Source organism: Puccinia triticina, chromosome 8A (genome assembly GCF_026914185.1).
Source record: "Puccinia triticina chromosome 8A, complete sequence".
NCBI lineage: Eukaryota > Fungi > Basidiomycota > Pucciniomycetes > Pucciniales > Pucciniaceae > Puccinia > Puccinia triticina.
The window spans coordinates 5,984,795-5,999,720 of record NC_070565.1 but is presented as its reverse complement, the minus strand read 5'-3'; the positions used below and the strand labels follow the sequence as shown (position 1 = coordinate 5,999,720).

At 48.0% G+C, this 14,926-nt stretch overlaps 4 protein-coding genes across 4 annotated transcripts; 1 reads left to right on the top strand and 3 right to left on the bottom strand.

Annotated features, from left to right (window-relative positions):
- Positions 1-843: 843 nt before the first annotated feature.
- Positions 844-2,354, bottom strand: PtA15_8A644 (uncharacterized protein; the record flags this gene model as incomplete). Its single annotated transcript, XM_053172095.1, has 7 exons — positions 844-1,025; positions 1,147-1,268; positions 1,364-1,447; positions 1,533-1,567; positions 1,730-1,865; positions 1,931-1,966; positions 2,044-2,354. 7 exons carry the CDS (start codon positions 2,352-2,354, stop codon positions 844-846), a joined length of 906 nt encoding a protein of 301 aa, XP_053023293.1.
- An 849-nt stretch (positions 2,355-3,203) lies between these two features.
- PtA15_8A643 (uncharacterized protein) lies at positions 3,204-6,554 on the bottom strand (the record flags this gene model as incomplete). Its single annotated transcript, XM_053172094.1, has 8 exons — positions 3,204-3,233; positions 3,322-3,630; positions 3,910-4,279; positions 4,687-5,495; positions 5,578-5,697; positions 5,778-5,964; positions 6,040-6,390; positions 6,493-6,554. The coding sequence occupies 8 exons, from the start codon at positions 6,552-6,554 to the stop codon at positions 3,204-3,206; spliced, it is 2,238 nt and encodes a 745-aa protein (XP_053023292.1).
- Positions 6,555-7,791: 1,237 nt separating this feature from the next.
- Positions 7,792-11,966, bottom strand: PtA15_8A642 (uncharacterized protein; the record flags this gene model as incomplete). The annotated part of the gene is made up of 10 exons (XM_053172093.1): positions 7,792-10,058; positions 10,149-10,241; positions 10,313-10,381; positions 10,478-10,585; positions 10,694-10,813; positions 10,886-11,020; positions 11,103-11,297; positions 11,437-11,526; positions 11,601-11,855; positions 11,921-11,966. The coding sequence occupies 10 exons, from the start codon at positions 11,964-11,966 to the stop codon at positions 7,792-7,794; spliced, it is 3,378 nt and encodes a 1,125-aa protein (XP_053023291.1).
- A 694-nt stretch (positions 11,967-12,660) lies between these two features.
- PtA15_8A641 (uncharacterized protein) lies at positions 12,661-14,457 on the top strand (the record flags this gene model as incomplete). Its single annotated transcript, XM_053172092.1, has 6 exons — positions 12,661-12,959; positions 13,080-13,225; positions 13,272-13,403; positions 13,558-13,840; positions 13,925-14,322; positions 14,435-14,457. The coding sequence occupies 6 exons, from the start codon at positions 12,661-12,663 to the stop codon at positions 14,455-14,457; spliced, it is 1,281 nt and encodes a 426-aa protein (XP_053023290.1).
- Positions 14,458-14,926: the final 469 nt, after the last annotated feature.

The following is a 14,926-nucleotide window of genomic DNA, read 5'->3' as shown; positions in this document are numbered from 1 at the left end:
ACATTTTCTCATACTTCTGTTTCAAAAGAAGAGCTTTCATCACCCGTGGTAGGTCTCTCTGCCCTGATTCGCCTGTGTGATTGCTCCAATTGCTCCAATTAGGGTGTTCAAAGTTGACTTGCATAAAATCATAAAACCATAAAATCATAAAATTCTAAGCTGAAAAAAATATGTTGCACCCAAGCACTCAAATTAGAGAAACATTTCTAGAATGGTACATATGAAATCATCACTTGAAAGTTTTATAATTTTATAATTTTATGCATTGAAAATTTTATGATTTCAACTTTGAACACCCTTAATGACATAAACAAATGAAGGAACAATATTTCATAATCAGAGCCCCATGAGTGACTGGGTATGTAGTTGTGATGTTGGTTTGAAAGAAGCTTTGAGTCGGAGTTGGTTAACAATACAGGTTTTTGCTTGACTTGATACAAGTCCCGCTGGTGGGAGGCTGGCTTTGTTGTGAGAGGGGTGGCTTTGTCGCCAGCACCATGCTGAATAGCTGTACCTTCGAGGCTTTAGACGGTCTTTTTTTTCGGCAGGACTGGAGAGAATTGCCGTTGAACTCAGAAATATATATATATATACATATATGAACAACAACAAAGATGCAAAGGATATGATGGGAAGGCTGGAAATATATGGCTTTTTGCGTGAGATCAATGGATGGGAGGGTGGTCGACAGGGAAGGAGTTGACGAAGAAAACAACACAACTCTTTAAAATCCAGTGATGATCGAAAAAAAAAGAAGAAAAAAAAAACAGAAATAGAGAGAGAGAGAAGAGGAAGAATACAAGAAAGGGAGATCGCATGTTGAATCGGTGAGGGAGTAGGTGGTTATTCGCTCTTCCGCTCGTTTGGTTTGGCGGAGCCAGGTTTTGTTGTGGATGGGTTAGAAAATCGTTTCAAGACACTCGAAATCATTTGATAGAACCACTTTTTTCCAAATGCCCAGCCGAAGTTTATGGTAACAACAAGTTGACAAATCAGGATTATTGTCAGAATTGTTGATAGAAAAACTGGAGAGGAAAAAGAAGGCTTACAAACATATTCAGGCCTTATATGGTGTGATGAGAAGGAAGAAAAGGGGTTTTGGTAAGTTGGAACGAGTTGGTAGTAGCGCGAGAAGAAGAGACTGACCGGAAAGAAGCAGGTCGAGGATGCGGATGGTGTTCAAGAGACGAGTGCCCGCTTTCTGACTGACGCCGTCCTGGAAGGATAGGGCAAAGAGTTGGTAGGAGGTGTAGTTACCTAGAACGAGTCTGATGATCCATAAAACTTCAGCGTCTCTCTTCCTGATCTTCCCCGCCTCCCGCAGAAAGCGAGACGGAGAGGGGATATCGGAATGGATATTCACCTCGAGAAGAAAAAGACCAGCAGGAGTGCCACCCCGTTGTATAGTTGCGCCTTCGACCCTGACATTCCTATCTTGTCGAAAAACCTGCAACGGCCCGCCATCAATCCATTATTCAGCTTTCCCTTTTTGGGTCGGAAAAAAGGGATTTTGGTTAGTTCCAATGACCAACCAATGTGGATTCAAGAAAATCGTGGAGGCCTCCCACTACAAAAAGGCGAAGTCAATCTAATCAGCCAAACAACGGTCTTTGGTATATTTAGTCCGACCAACAGAAAATAAAAAAAAGTGCCTGAAAAGATGACAATTCTTTTTGTTTTGTTTAGGCGAAAATTGACAGTGCAAAGAAGGGGGAGGGAGAAGACGGACGAGGAGAAAGGCGAATCCGAAGTATCCGCAGAACGGCTTGATCGAATACAGGAAAGCGACGAAGCAGCTGGTCGCATGCAGGAGAAATCCGATCCCGCCTCGGTTTACCGTCAGCTTCAGACTGACGATTATGTCCCTGTTATATCTCCTCCACCATAATCAGTTTTTCTGTCTCGTTTTTCAGCTTATCGGGCGTTTTACCATAGAAAGTATCCAGTCGAAATCGATAAATAATTCCTAAAATAAAGCAAGGTGTGTTCATAAGCTCAAAAATGTTTTTTTATATATGTTGCGTTCAGAATTTTGGGACATACATAGCTCCAGGATGGTAACCGAAGAGTTTATCCTGATGGATAGGGGAGAATTGGGCGGGGCTTCTGAGGACATAGACGGCGATCGAGGTAGCATAGAAAGCGTGGACCCAAGCGACGACGCGTGTATCCCAGTTGAACTTGGTGAACGGGCTGAGCTGGCTGTAGTGTCTTGGGAAGAGTGCAGGAGAGACGAGCCGGTGGGAGAGGGACTGGATGAGGAAGCATGCGAGGGTCGAGAGCAGGATGACGTGGTAGTGCTCGGGTAGGTTTTCGAGGTCGAGTAGCTCGGCTAGTCTGTTGATGGTCGCCATCTTGTCTTCGCCGTCTCCTTCTCGTTCGAGTGTTCTATATCGTTGTGGTCGTGGTTGTGGCCGTTGTTGATGAGGTCGTTGTCGTTGCTGTTGATGATGATGTTGTGGTTCTGGGCGGTTCCATTGCGGGTGTGTTTCTCTGGCCGGTCGGCTGCTCGAGGATCCACCCTTGGGCACTCCGCTCGGATTTTCACCACCCCACAACCTCCAAGCCCATCATCAGCATCCAGAAACCCTGCTGCTGCTCGCCAGCAAGCTGCACTGTGATTGGTGCACGCTGCTCGATATCTGTGCCACCAAAACTAAACATCCACAAATTCAACCCGGTGAAACTTCAACATCTGGCCTTTCAAAGAGCCCAATTCTGTGCAGGGGACATATGCAATCATTTAACCTACATATCTAGTACAACAATCACTCTTTTCCTTGCTTACTATCTATGCATCTCTTTTTTCTAAATATGTAAACTTATCACTATGGCAGTAAATAGAAACAACTATGTATCAATATTTCGATGCTTAATGATTGTCCAACCAAACAGGAAGAGTGTGTGCCGAGCCTTCAAATCGTGTATTCACATATAACATTGCTCATTGAAATCTGCCATACTCAGAAGAAACTAGTCCGAAAATAGACTGTATCCTGGATGTGGTTTACATGCTGCGCAGGAGCTCATTGAGCTTGCGCAATATTTATGCATCGCAAAGGTTAGATTTTCAGGAATCGGAATCGATAGTTATTAGCCTACCAAGCCGACGGACCACGCCTTATCGGGCAGGAATGATTGACGATGGATGTATGTGAACATGCGGGATTAGGCCGGTTTAATTGATCTGTGTTGGGGTCAACTCAGGTAGTCGTCGAGGGTAGGGAGTGTATCTTTTCCAAAAAAAAAAAAAAAAACGATGAGAGGTAGATAGTCAACAATTCCAAGTCACATAAAGAGGGAAAGGCAGAGAACACTTACGAGATTGGACAAGCCAACCCATTCATTCAAAGCTCGTGCGTAAATATCCTGGCTCAGATCGAGCGGATCGTCGACGTTCCACAGCGTGATGTGGTCGAAACGGCCGATAGATCTGAGGACTTTGGAGGACTGAGTGGTGGAGGGTGTTACAAGATCGGTGGGAGGGAGAGGGGCGATCGTCGGTGGATCGGGCTTCGCGTCTTCTGTCTTCTGGAGCGATGATGAGGGTGATGGCAGGTGTATCGGATCCGTTTCGCGCGTCGCGCTCGGAGGCCGATCGGCAGCCGTGTCTTCTTGTTTGACGGCAGGCTGTAGCCCCGGACCCGAGGAGCGTGCGTGGCTGGCGTCTGGGGTTGCTTGACGGTCCGTCTTCTTCGCTCCCTCGTCCTCATCGCCGCTCTCGTCGTCGTCGTCGCTGTCCAGGAATCCTGGGACATCGTTCTGTTTCCGTTTGCGTTGGAATCGGGTCACGGGAGGAGCCCGCGTTCCGGCGGCTTGGGCCAGTCTGCGTCCTCGAGCCCGGCCTCGTCCGCGCCCGCGCCCACGGGCCGTGCTCGTTCTCGTACCACCCGTAGAGCGGTGGGCGACGATGGGAGGGCCTGGTTGGTCGGACGGATGAGAGGACTGGGGCGTGGGATCTGGGGAGGATAGGACTAGGCCGGAGTAGCCGTCTGGGATCTTGAGTCGCGTCCCATGAAGATATCTCCCCCTGAACGATCCCTCGAAGAACTCTAAATGCTGGTCGTCGGCTTCCTCTGGCCTGCTGCTGGGAGTAGTGTTTGAGGCGGCCGCGGCTGGCCTGGTGAGGAAGTACTTCGATATCTCCGCCGGTCCATGGTAGTCGATCGAGAATGGCATGAGATCCAGCTGGTCCGCGTCGGTCCTAGTTTTGCCGAGCTGCTGGGCTTGTGCTGCTTGCTCGTGACGGCCATCGGCGTGCTTGATGAGGATCGATGATCTGGGGTGGTTCATCCTGGACTCAGTGGGGCGCGGCGGATGGCGGCCAGCTCAGCGAACCAGCCACCCTCAACTGTATTCCACACTTCAGACTCAACAATCCGCGTCACTGCAAAGCATTCTCTGGGAATGTATCTCCAAAGGTAATCACCACTCAGGCCTGAGACGGCCATTACCATCACAAATGGGGATTCAGAGTTCAGCACAGATATTTGCATTGAATCTCCTCATCTCACCCCTCTGGGGGAAAAATCATCTAGGTAAATGTTACACATGCTCTCAAGGGATAACGATTGAAAGAGAAGAAGGAAAAAAACAGCAAAGAAGATTCAAGCAGATGGATGAAGATGAGAATGAAGCTGATTATGGTGAGAATGAGAATGGTGATGTTGATGTTTGAGGAGGGACTGAAGTTCGAATTCGACTTGATCGCAGACCTCTTGGATCGCGGAACGTTCCCAACTCCCGGCGAGGAAGCCGGAATAAAGCATGGTGATGCCGAAGCCGCCGATGGCGAAGCTGAGGAGGGTGAAGATCCAGTTGAGGTATTTGAGCGGCTGGAAGCTGGCGGCCACTGAGACTCCAGGAATCAGGAGGACGCAGAGCAGGAAGAGGCTCAGTTGGACCTGAGTCGAGCGTTCCGATGAGCGGTATTTGACCATAAGGGCCGAGATGCAGTGGTTCAGTTGCTCGGTCGTCAGCTTGGGTGGGCCAGCAGTCTTGACGCTCGACTGTTCGTCCGCGCGACCGGGCTCGTCCTGCTCTAGTTTGATAGATTGATTGGGATAGATCGTGAACGAAGCCTCGACGGCGAAATGGTCCGAATACGAGTAGCCAAAGACCGGGATCGGATCGGTGAGGATGACCGCACAATGGTCGCAGGTGAGGGTCTGGTCGTCGACGAACTCGGTCTGACAGCGGCCCAGACGGTCGCGCCGGCTCAGTCGCTTGGCCGCCGGTCGGTATAAGATATAATCGAGCCGCTTGCCGTATCCTTTCGCACCTCGATTGGCCGCGTTCTTCGCTGCTGTGAAGGTGTTGATGAGCGAGTCGCAGGTGATCCCTTCCTCATGAATCGCCGTTCGGTAGCTCGTCTCGTTCGGCGAGCTCGTCGACAATCCAGTGGGGTGAGAGGCTATCCATGAATCACGAAGCTGTCCGTATGATTGCAGAAGGGTGATCGGAAGCGATGAGGGTACTGAATTCAAGTCTCCGCACTGTCAGAAAGGAAAACTCAGTGACCAATGCCCATCACATAAAAAAAAAACCCGACCCCCTGAGGATTTTTTTTATACTAACAACAAATACAGTTCGGCCCCGTTCGGCAGAAGCCTTGACGAGCTTCGCAAGCTCCCAAGCCTGGGCAGTCCGATGGGCCCGTTTCCATTCTGGGGCAGGGACATCATGAGGCGCATAGAGCTTGTTATCACCAGAAAGCGGAGCATGAAAGAGCAGATTAGATGGGGACCGGGTAAGGTATATGTAGAAGCAGGACCGACGTGTGTTGTGAAGACTTCTACTTCGCCGACGCTGGGGACATCTAGGAGACAGCTTCCGACAGACTTGCCGACGAAAAAGTCGCCCTGAATGAAGTGCAGTGGATGGCCGTTGAGCAGGTAAGGATGAAAGTGACTCGAAACAATTGGGAATCGAGACAGGATGGCTAGACCGGAACCGAGTGCAGCACTAGTCGACAGATGTAAGGGTTACGACACGTTCTGTGGAAGATGATGAGTATCTCACGGAGATACGGCTACGAACCTGTGGAACCATTTACTATATTTGAAGCCGCCTTCCTTGGCCCGGTCCCTGATCACAAGGAAGTCATGGTAGACCCAGAGTTCTTGCAGAGCGACGATATCGAATGATTTGGAGCCCGAGCCGAAGGCGCTGGCCTCGTTTGAGGCCTGAGCGGTTCCGGACGACTTGTTGTTCGGGAGCTCTGAGCCGGCTGCGGGGGTCTTGGCAGAGGGATTGGTGTTGCCCAGGTCGGAGAACGGCTCGAGCGAGTTCGTGGAACATGAGCGCGAATGGAGGCTCGATGAGCACGCTAGGAAATCGGCTATCGCATGGATCCGTTCCTGTCGATGGGCCGATACAAATTTCAATCCCCTGCGCTCGTCGTCCAATTTCGAAACCCATGAGAACAGCGGATTAGCATTCAGTATACCCACTGGCCAGATTGCATGTTTTTTCTACTTGGGACCCACTTACCAACAGTTCAAAGTCAAGAGTTTGACGTGGATTGGTTGGCTACTTTCTCCGAAGTTGGACATTATGCTTCTGTCGTGATTGCTCGCTGTCGATTGAAGCCTTCAAAGCATCGCTGATGGTGGGGTGTCGAGCTAGTTGGGGTTGCAGTTGGTTAGTGGCTGCTGTTCGAGGTCGAGTGAGTCCCGAGTCCGCCTCCAACTGGTTCAGTTGGCCCAGACCACCACCCTTGAGAACACCACCCTCTTCTCACTCACTCTTGAGACCTCACTCTTCTCGGCAATAAATCAGGCCATAAACACATGCCTGGCATTGACTGGCGTGTGTATTGCATCTTTGAGACCTGTATATTTATTTACACAACAGGTGATCTCAAAGGGGGTTCTTCTGAAGGCCCTCGTTTCCATTGAAGGAAGAAAGAAAAACGCCCCCCAGAGAAATAACCCGGGTGGGAACTAGGGGCACTGTGTCTCATCAAGCTCAGGCCTAGTGAGCGTGAAGGTTTGAAAGACACCAGTCACTTGTTGTATGTCGGAACTCTGCTTTCACGAGAAGTTGAGTGCTTCGAGCGATGCGGAGTTCTGCCAGGGCCGCTGGACCCTGATCTGCCTGGCAGTGGGGCGGGCATCATTGCTCCCAACATATAGATTTGGTAAAGATGCGGAAGATACTCAATCATTTGTTTCTCGGAGTGATACCTCTGGGCTCATACTCGCTTGTATCCGCTCGTCATATGGATCAAGCAATAAGAAGCAAGTGCACAACTGACGCATGAATTGAGCATTCCATGATGAACGCTATGTTTTTTTGAAGAAGCAATTCTATGTAACATACTTAAAAAAAATGGGATTATCTGTACAATTTATGAATAATGATAAAAAGCCAGTGATCATGAGGGAGCTTCAACTAATGTCACATTTCTAAATCTCTAGCATACAAATACGCGCCCAAAGATCGGAGTGATTTAAAAGTTGACCCGTATTCACAGGTAGATCGCCTACAAACAGCAGGCAGGCAATCATTGGGTGTAGGTTCAAATGAATTAAACATTAGTCAATAGGTCACATTGTGCGGCCCGCACATTAAACACGCTTAGCAGAAAAGAAATAGGACAATGTGATGATAATGATTGGGGGTTTAAATTAGTTCAAGCTCTTGAAAGATAACAAAAAATGAGTGGAGGTTACACATATTATCAACTCGTTTGGCTGTTTTCTTTTTCAAATTGCGAAATCAACACGTCACGAGCAGAAGACTTGAAACTGAAGGATAATTTGAAGCTCTTACTTAGATCATTTCAATCTACTTTGGAGGGTTTGCAGGCGTAGAAGGGAAGGGGCTTTTAAGGAACTGATAGATCTTGGAGATCACTCTGTTAGGCTGACTCAGTATGCGATAGATCCTCTGGGCGAAGGAGCGGAGACGCTGTGAGATTCGAGCGAACTGTTGCTGGGTCTTCCTGTCGAACAATTGGGCAAATCGGAATTTCTTTTTTCGGGGCCGTGGATTAGGATTCACTCGAAAGATGGGCAATTGCACCAACGGAGGCGGATCTTCCTTTTTCATTTTCAATATTTCACGTTCATTTCGAATGTACCCTCGCATCAATGAACCAGGTTCTACCACTTGCAGCGGTGGTGTAAATGATTCGGGGCTTGTAGGATTAGACGGACTCTTCTCCAAGACCTCCTGCACCTTTTCCAGACTTTTTTCATTCTTATCTATTCTAGCAATCACATCAGAATAGCTTGGCAAGAGTTTATTCTGATCCGTCAGAGAAGGCGAGGAATTCCGATTGACGCCTCCCAGCTTTTTGGTAGATGATGTCACTTCTTCGTGCTGGTTTAGTGAGGCTGGCTGTGGCTCTTTGGTAGATAAGATTGCAGTTCCCAGTTGTTCTCGTGGGACTGTCTCGGGAGTTTTGTGCTGAGTTTCAGCCATCTGAGAAGACTCTTCAGTCTGAGTTTTCTGAGATGACAAACTTGGATTCATTTCCGGGGCATTGAAGGATATCATATTATGGGGCACATCTTCTCGGGTGAGATCATGTTGGGCCGCCTCTTCCAACCACTCAACGATACGACGTGCGGTAAGAACTTGGGGGATGCTTGGCTTTGGCTTTGGTTTTGAGGAATCATCTTCCGATGTAACGCTTCCTGTAGACATTAGAATTGGTGGACCTCCGGCGAGCCCCGGAAGGTAATATTCATCGTCAGAATCGGAGTTAAAACTCAAGCTCCTCATTAGGGCTCCGACGTCAGATTTCTTCTCGGCGCTCAGCTTCTCGGGTGGCTGAGATTGGTCATTTGAGACGTCCGCTGTTGTTACCACCTGATTTGTTGAGTGATCAGATTGTTTCATCAGAGGCGTAGGTGAATCAGGTCCGAGAAGCCTATGCGCATCTGGTTTGAGAAGCCCGGGTGAATCTGGTTTGAGAAACCAAGGTAAATTAGTTTCGAGAAGCCTAGGTGAATCTGGTTTGAGAAACCAAGGCGAATTAGGTCTGAGATTCCAAGGCGAATTAAGTCCAAGAAGCCAAGGTGAATTAAGTCCTAGAAGCCTAGGTGAATTAGGTCTGGAAGAGTTTTGCTCCGTGATATCATCTTTGGATTCAAAGACGCCTCGATACGGGGAAGATTTTTGTGGACTGTTTGGATTAGATACAGGGGTATTTTGCTCAGTGATATCATCTTTGGATTCAAAGACGCCTCGAGACGTTGAAGATTTTGTTGGACTGTTTGGATTGGACATAAGGGTATTCGCAGATTCAGTGTCGGATTCAAAGATCTTTGAGAGTTTCGATGGAACCAGCGAATGTATTGAATGATCTATCCATTTCGGCGGAGCGACAGGTGACCTGGGGGGGCTATTCATGGCAATATCATCTATGGAGTCATTGCTGTCTGTAGATGTAGGCGGATGTGTTGAATGATCAGTTTCTTTCGTCCGAGCGATAGGTGACCTGGAGGGGTCGTTCATATCGATGTCATCTGCGGAGACATTGCTGCCTGTAGATGTAGGCGAATGCGTTGAATAATCAGTCTCTTCCGTCCGAGCGACAGGTGACCAGGGGGGGCTATTCATGGCAATATCATCTGCAGAGTCATTGCTGTCTGTAGATGTAGGCGGATGTGTTGAATGATCAGTTTCTTTCGTCCGAGCGATAGGTGACCTGGAGGGGTCGTTCATATCGATGTCATCTGCGGAGACATTGCTGCCTGTAGATGTAGGCGAATGTGTTGAATAATCAGTCTCTTCCGTCCGAGCGACAGGTGACCTGGATGGGCTGTCCATAGGCATATCAACTGCGGAGTCGAAACTGCCGGTAGATGATGGAGCTTCCTGAGTCATTGGCATGTTCACGAGGGGATGCGCAGAGTCGTTGAAGTCAAAGCTCGGGCTTCTCGGTATGCCCACTCTAAGATTTTTGAGCCTGTCAAGAAGGTGATCTGATAGCTCGGTTGCAACCACAGGCGGATGTGTCAACGTATCATGTTGTCCCGTGTAAGGATTGAGTGCTTTGGGCGTTGAGGAATCCGGGAAGGCATGATGCAAGGAGTCAATTGCTTCTTAAAAAGAAGAAAACGAAAACTAGATTTAGATGAAGGGTATGTAGTCCAGTACAAGAGATAGTTGCAAATATAGAAAACTCCGCTGACCTGGTGCCATAGAGGGCGGGCTTGGTTCTTCCACCGAGGCGGTTAGTGGTTTGATATCTCTCGAAAGCTCCAGCTGGGCCTCTACTTTAGGAGCTGCGCATATGAAGTCAGATTGCCGAAAAAGACTTCTGTCGTTGTTAATAAGTTCACCAGGCTGAACATACCTGCGTTTTCCGGTGCGAGGTGCAGTACGGGTCTCTCCTTGCGCTCAGGTTCAATTTCTACTAAGGAGGCTAGACACGATTTCCCATCACAAACCGCAAGCCACAAAATCAATCTTGGGTCAATGTCTGGAGAAGTGCGTGAGCGGTTGTGTGAATCACGCCTACCTAATTCAGGCATCGAAGTGCTTTTGTAGATTAAAGCCGGTTTGGTGGCATCGCGAGGGGATTGAGGGACACGTCCGTTCGCCCCCACTTCAACGTTATCTCCTTGAGCTGCACAATCCAATGCAAATCAGCGGCTGGGCAACTTAGTAGTATTTATGTGCACGGTGGACTCGGAGTTATGATAATCGACGGATATTTATACTGAATTTGACATACAATGTGGATCTACTTTAGCGATTGAAGAAATATTCTCAGTCTCTTGAGTGCTTGGTTTGACTTGATGAGGCTCCGCAGGATCTTGGAGGGCTCGACTACTTGATTTGTCGGCGACTGGGACTAAATAACAGTTTGGCAAGAACTTCGAGGGTCAGTTCGAGTGTAACAAACAGCCCCAGAAGAAGCGAGTACCTCTATCCGCTGTGCTGGGTGCCGAGAGACTGTTCAGTGCAGGAACGTCACCCAAATGGTCGAATGTTTTCTTCTCAACATTCGCCGGACCTCGAATGGGGGAATCGCCTGTCCGGGAAATTTCATGACCTTTAACTGCAATTAAATCAAACCAGATTTAGGTTGCGGCGTGCTCTAGAACTCATCCGGAAGCGAGTCTAAACGACGCGCGACCTACTGTCTTCATTTACTTCTTTGGTCGAGTCAACTCGCGGCTTGTAAGCACTTTTTCGGCCCGGAGGACAATCGTTTATTCTACCGGATTTACGGTTCCTCCGGGGACCTTTTCGTGTAGAGACGAGCCTGTCGAGTGAATTTGCCTGGCTGTTAGGCCCGGCTGTGAGCATGTCGAGTGCATCTGGGATGCTAATTTCTATTCAAGCAAGATTTAGTTTTTTTAGATAATCAACCATAAATAAGAGCGAATATATTGTCAGTCTTGTATTAATATCCTGCACCCATTAGGTAGGGGGGAAGGGAAGAAGATCATGATAGTTGGTCCTCATGGATACCTGGTCGTCTGGTTTTTTCCACGCCCGTTGGTGGATAATTATGTGGTATGAGTGAACCAGTTTTAAGGGTGATATCCGAGTCGATGGGGTCTGTAAGCGTTTTTGGTGTTGATTTTATGTTAGTCGCTCATTGAATTTCACGTCCAAACCTCTCGGGCACTTGCCTAGTCCAACAGGAGTGTCCGCCAGCTTGGTGGCCACCAGGACGCTGTCGGCTACCGGGCTATTCGAGGCGGAGGCTGCGAGAGTACTGCGGCACGAAACTATTACGAGAATCACTGCGATCGCCTTTGAATGGAGGATCGTCATGACAGACTCCTCCACCAGATTATTGAAGAGAGCTTCCGGGGCTGATGGCGATGGGAGGAAGGTGTACACGAGAATAATTGTGAAGCCGGCGGGCAGGCAGAGAGCATCCGCTGAGAGGTACGGAAGGCTGTAACGAGCGATTTGCCGCTTGCCGTTTCGGGTGCTGAAACGTTACCATGTTGTTTCACTTTGTTCGATTGTTGGTTTATTGCGAAACACATGGACTGTCAAGACTGGAAAGGACTGGAACCGGTTTACCCGAGTTACATGTTTAGATGGGTAGGGCAAAAAAGGCTCCACCATCTCTCCTACGGGTATCGTCGCCGGACCGGATCGTTTGACTCTACCAATTGGGGCCGAAACAAGCTGGGCGCCCAAGCGATCGTAGGTGTAAATCCGTCCACCATCCTCTCCTTCTACTTGATATATCCTCCATCACGCTCCCCAGCGACTCTGAACAAGTCACATGCTCCTCACTGCTTGTCGAGAACGAATCTACACCCAGACATCTATTTCTATATTTGCCTTCACCTAATCTGTTTCAGATAAAGTGCCCTAACTTAACAAGTTCCTAATCAGAGCGGGGCGCCGTCCCGCAGGTCTGATTGGGGAAAGCCGTAAATGATGCCGGATTTGGATTTATGTTATGCGTGGAGGGCAATTCTTGCATTAGGGAAAACAGGACCCACACAAGGTCGCTGATGATGTGTAATAATAACCTTTTGGGTTTGGAAACTCACATGCGCGCTCTCGCTGGCGAGTCATGTTGGCTCCATACAAAAAGATGAGTCTGAGGAGCAAACGACCCCGAGCCACACATTTCTCCGGCACTATTTTTCGAGCTCCAATCCCCCTTTCAATCCTTGGCTTGGGCCATCTTATTTATATCCTTTAGTAGTTTATCAGCTTTCAATTATGCCTATCGCTCACTTTGGGCGACATTCACGGATGAGGGCAGCCTCGTGCCTCGTTGGCCGCAGCCCAATCCGACCGGCCATGGGCCTCCGCAGCTCGCTCTATCCCTTCTCAAGCCTGCCCACTTATCAGTATCACTCCAAACAGACCTTCGCAAATGGCGCTCCAGATCACAAACCACTGGGATCACTCGATCGTGGTACTGGGTACCACATTTACCACCATTCGGCTCCTTTCAAGCTCGATTACGGGCAAAATTTACCCAGCTTCGATTTGGCTTACGAGGTCTGGGGAAAATTGTCAGCTCGAAAGGACAATGTGATACTCCTTCACACTAGTCTCCCCGCTAGTAGCCATGCTAAGAGCAACAAAGAAGATCCGAGTCAATGATGGTGGGAGAAAATCATAAGCCATGGCAGAAAGTATCCTATCGACCTTGATCGCTATTTTGTCGTATGCGCCAACCCATTGGGATCTAGTTTTGGGTCTACTGCTCCTCAGTCAATCAATCCGCTGACTGGCAAACGTTATGCAACCGACTCCCGTTGTTTCGATCTTCGACATGGTAAGAGCACAATACAAATTGTCAGAATATCTAGGACTTGACCAAGTACATGCTAGCATTGGCAGTAGCATGGGAGGCATGCAGAGTATTGCTGCGGCTTGGTTGGAACCCGAAAGGGTTCATAAAGTGATCAGCATCAGTGGATGCGGAAGAACAGGACGAGCGGGTATTGCAATACGTTAAGCCCAACGTGCAGGTTAGTGAATTCATTAAAACCCTATATTCTTACAAAAATTCTGGATGAAAAGAGAAGAGCGACTCCGTTCCTAACTTGAGTCAAGTCTATCAACCCCCGCCTTTCTTTGTTTTGTTGTCCAAAAACTGTCAATCAGTCTTGATGGCCGATCCAAACTGGAAAAACGGCTTTTACTACGACTCGGCTCCACCTTACCTTGGCATGAAGCTGGCTCGCCAGGTTGCAGCTGTCACATATGGCTCCGGACATGAATGGGAGCGGCGGTTTGGTAAAGGACTGCGCTCGGTGACCGATGAAGATGGGCATTCTGCCATTATTCCACCAACCCTCAAACCTGAATTCTCCTTGGAAACTTGGTTAGATCATTCAGCTGGGCAGTTTTCTAAAATATATGATGCAAACAGTTGGTTATATGTCTCGTAAGTACCTTTGGTTTTCGTGGTTGATGAACGAGTAATCCAGATTGAGGTTTAAAATTTGAATGATGTCGCGGGAAAAAAAAGAAAGGCGATGGAGCTTTTTGACATGACTGCCGAAGGTATGAATCAACTGCAGCAATATCGAGCTCCCCCACTTGACGAATCGTCGTCTTCTGATAAGGCAAACTGTATCCCCCCTGAGGGAGTCACCAATTTATCACCATCATTTTGCCATCATAACGTCGTCGCCTCACTTTCGCAGACGTTTGGACAGAAATACAAATCTACCCACGAATTCCTGATTGTTGGTGTCCAGACGGACGTCCTGTTCCCCGTGGCTTCGCAGCGAGATTTAGCTGAAGCTATTCGATCATCGGCGTCAAAGCATCCGGATGATCAGGCTCCTTCTGTAACCTATGTTGAACTCGATTCACCATTTGGTCATGACGCATTCTTGATTGATTTGAAGGCCGTCGGGGGTGGTTTGTGGTTCCCTTTAAATTCACTCAACTTGATTCATATCCTCTTCAGTTTGGCTGTGAATCTGACTAACCCTTTTTTTTCTACCCCCTCTTTCTTCCCATTTTATACCAGCTGTCAAAGGATTTCTTGCCTGAGAATAACAGAATAGGATGGATCCTAGTGGCTCGTGCCACTTTTTTGCCTAGAATCTTGAACTAAGTGTTTGAAACTTCTATAATGCTCTCCTCACTATTTTTCTTGGGATTATATTGCTTTTTTGATACATCTGTCTGAGCTAGTGGCCTGGCAAAACATTCTTTGAATCCAATAAACTCTCCTGGTGCACTGCAAAACTGCACATAATCTCCACATATATATACCAATTATGTACATAGCTGTAATTATACTCTTTTTTGGAAATAGATTGTTAGTTTCAATTTGAATTTATTCAATAATCTGCTGGATTATTAGAAAACCAGATCAAGAGTCCACATATGTAAATTTGTCAGATTTACGGCAGTTGTTAATATTTGTTGGGATTGTTTTAGTTTTTCCCAACACAGACTGTTTCATCTTTCAAAACATCAAGAATATCACTTTTGGGGAGGGAAAAGACACAGAACC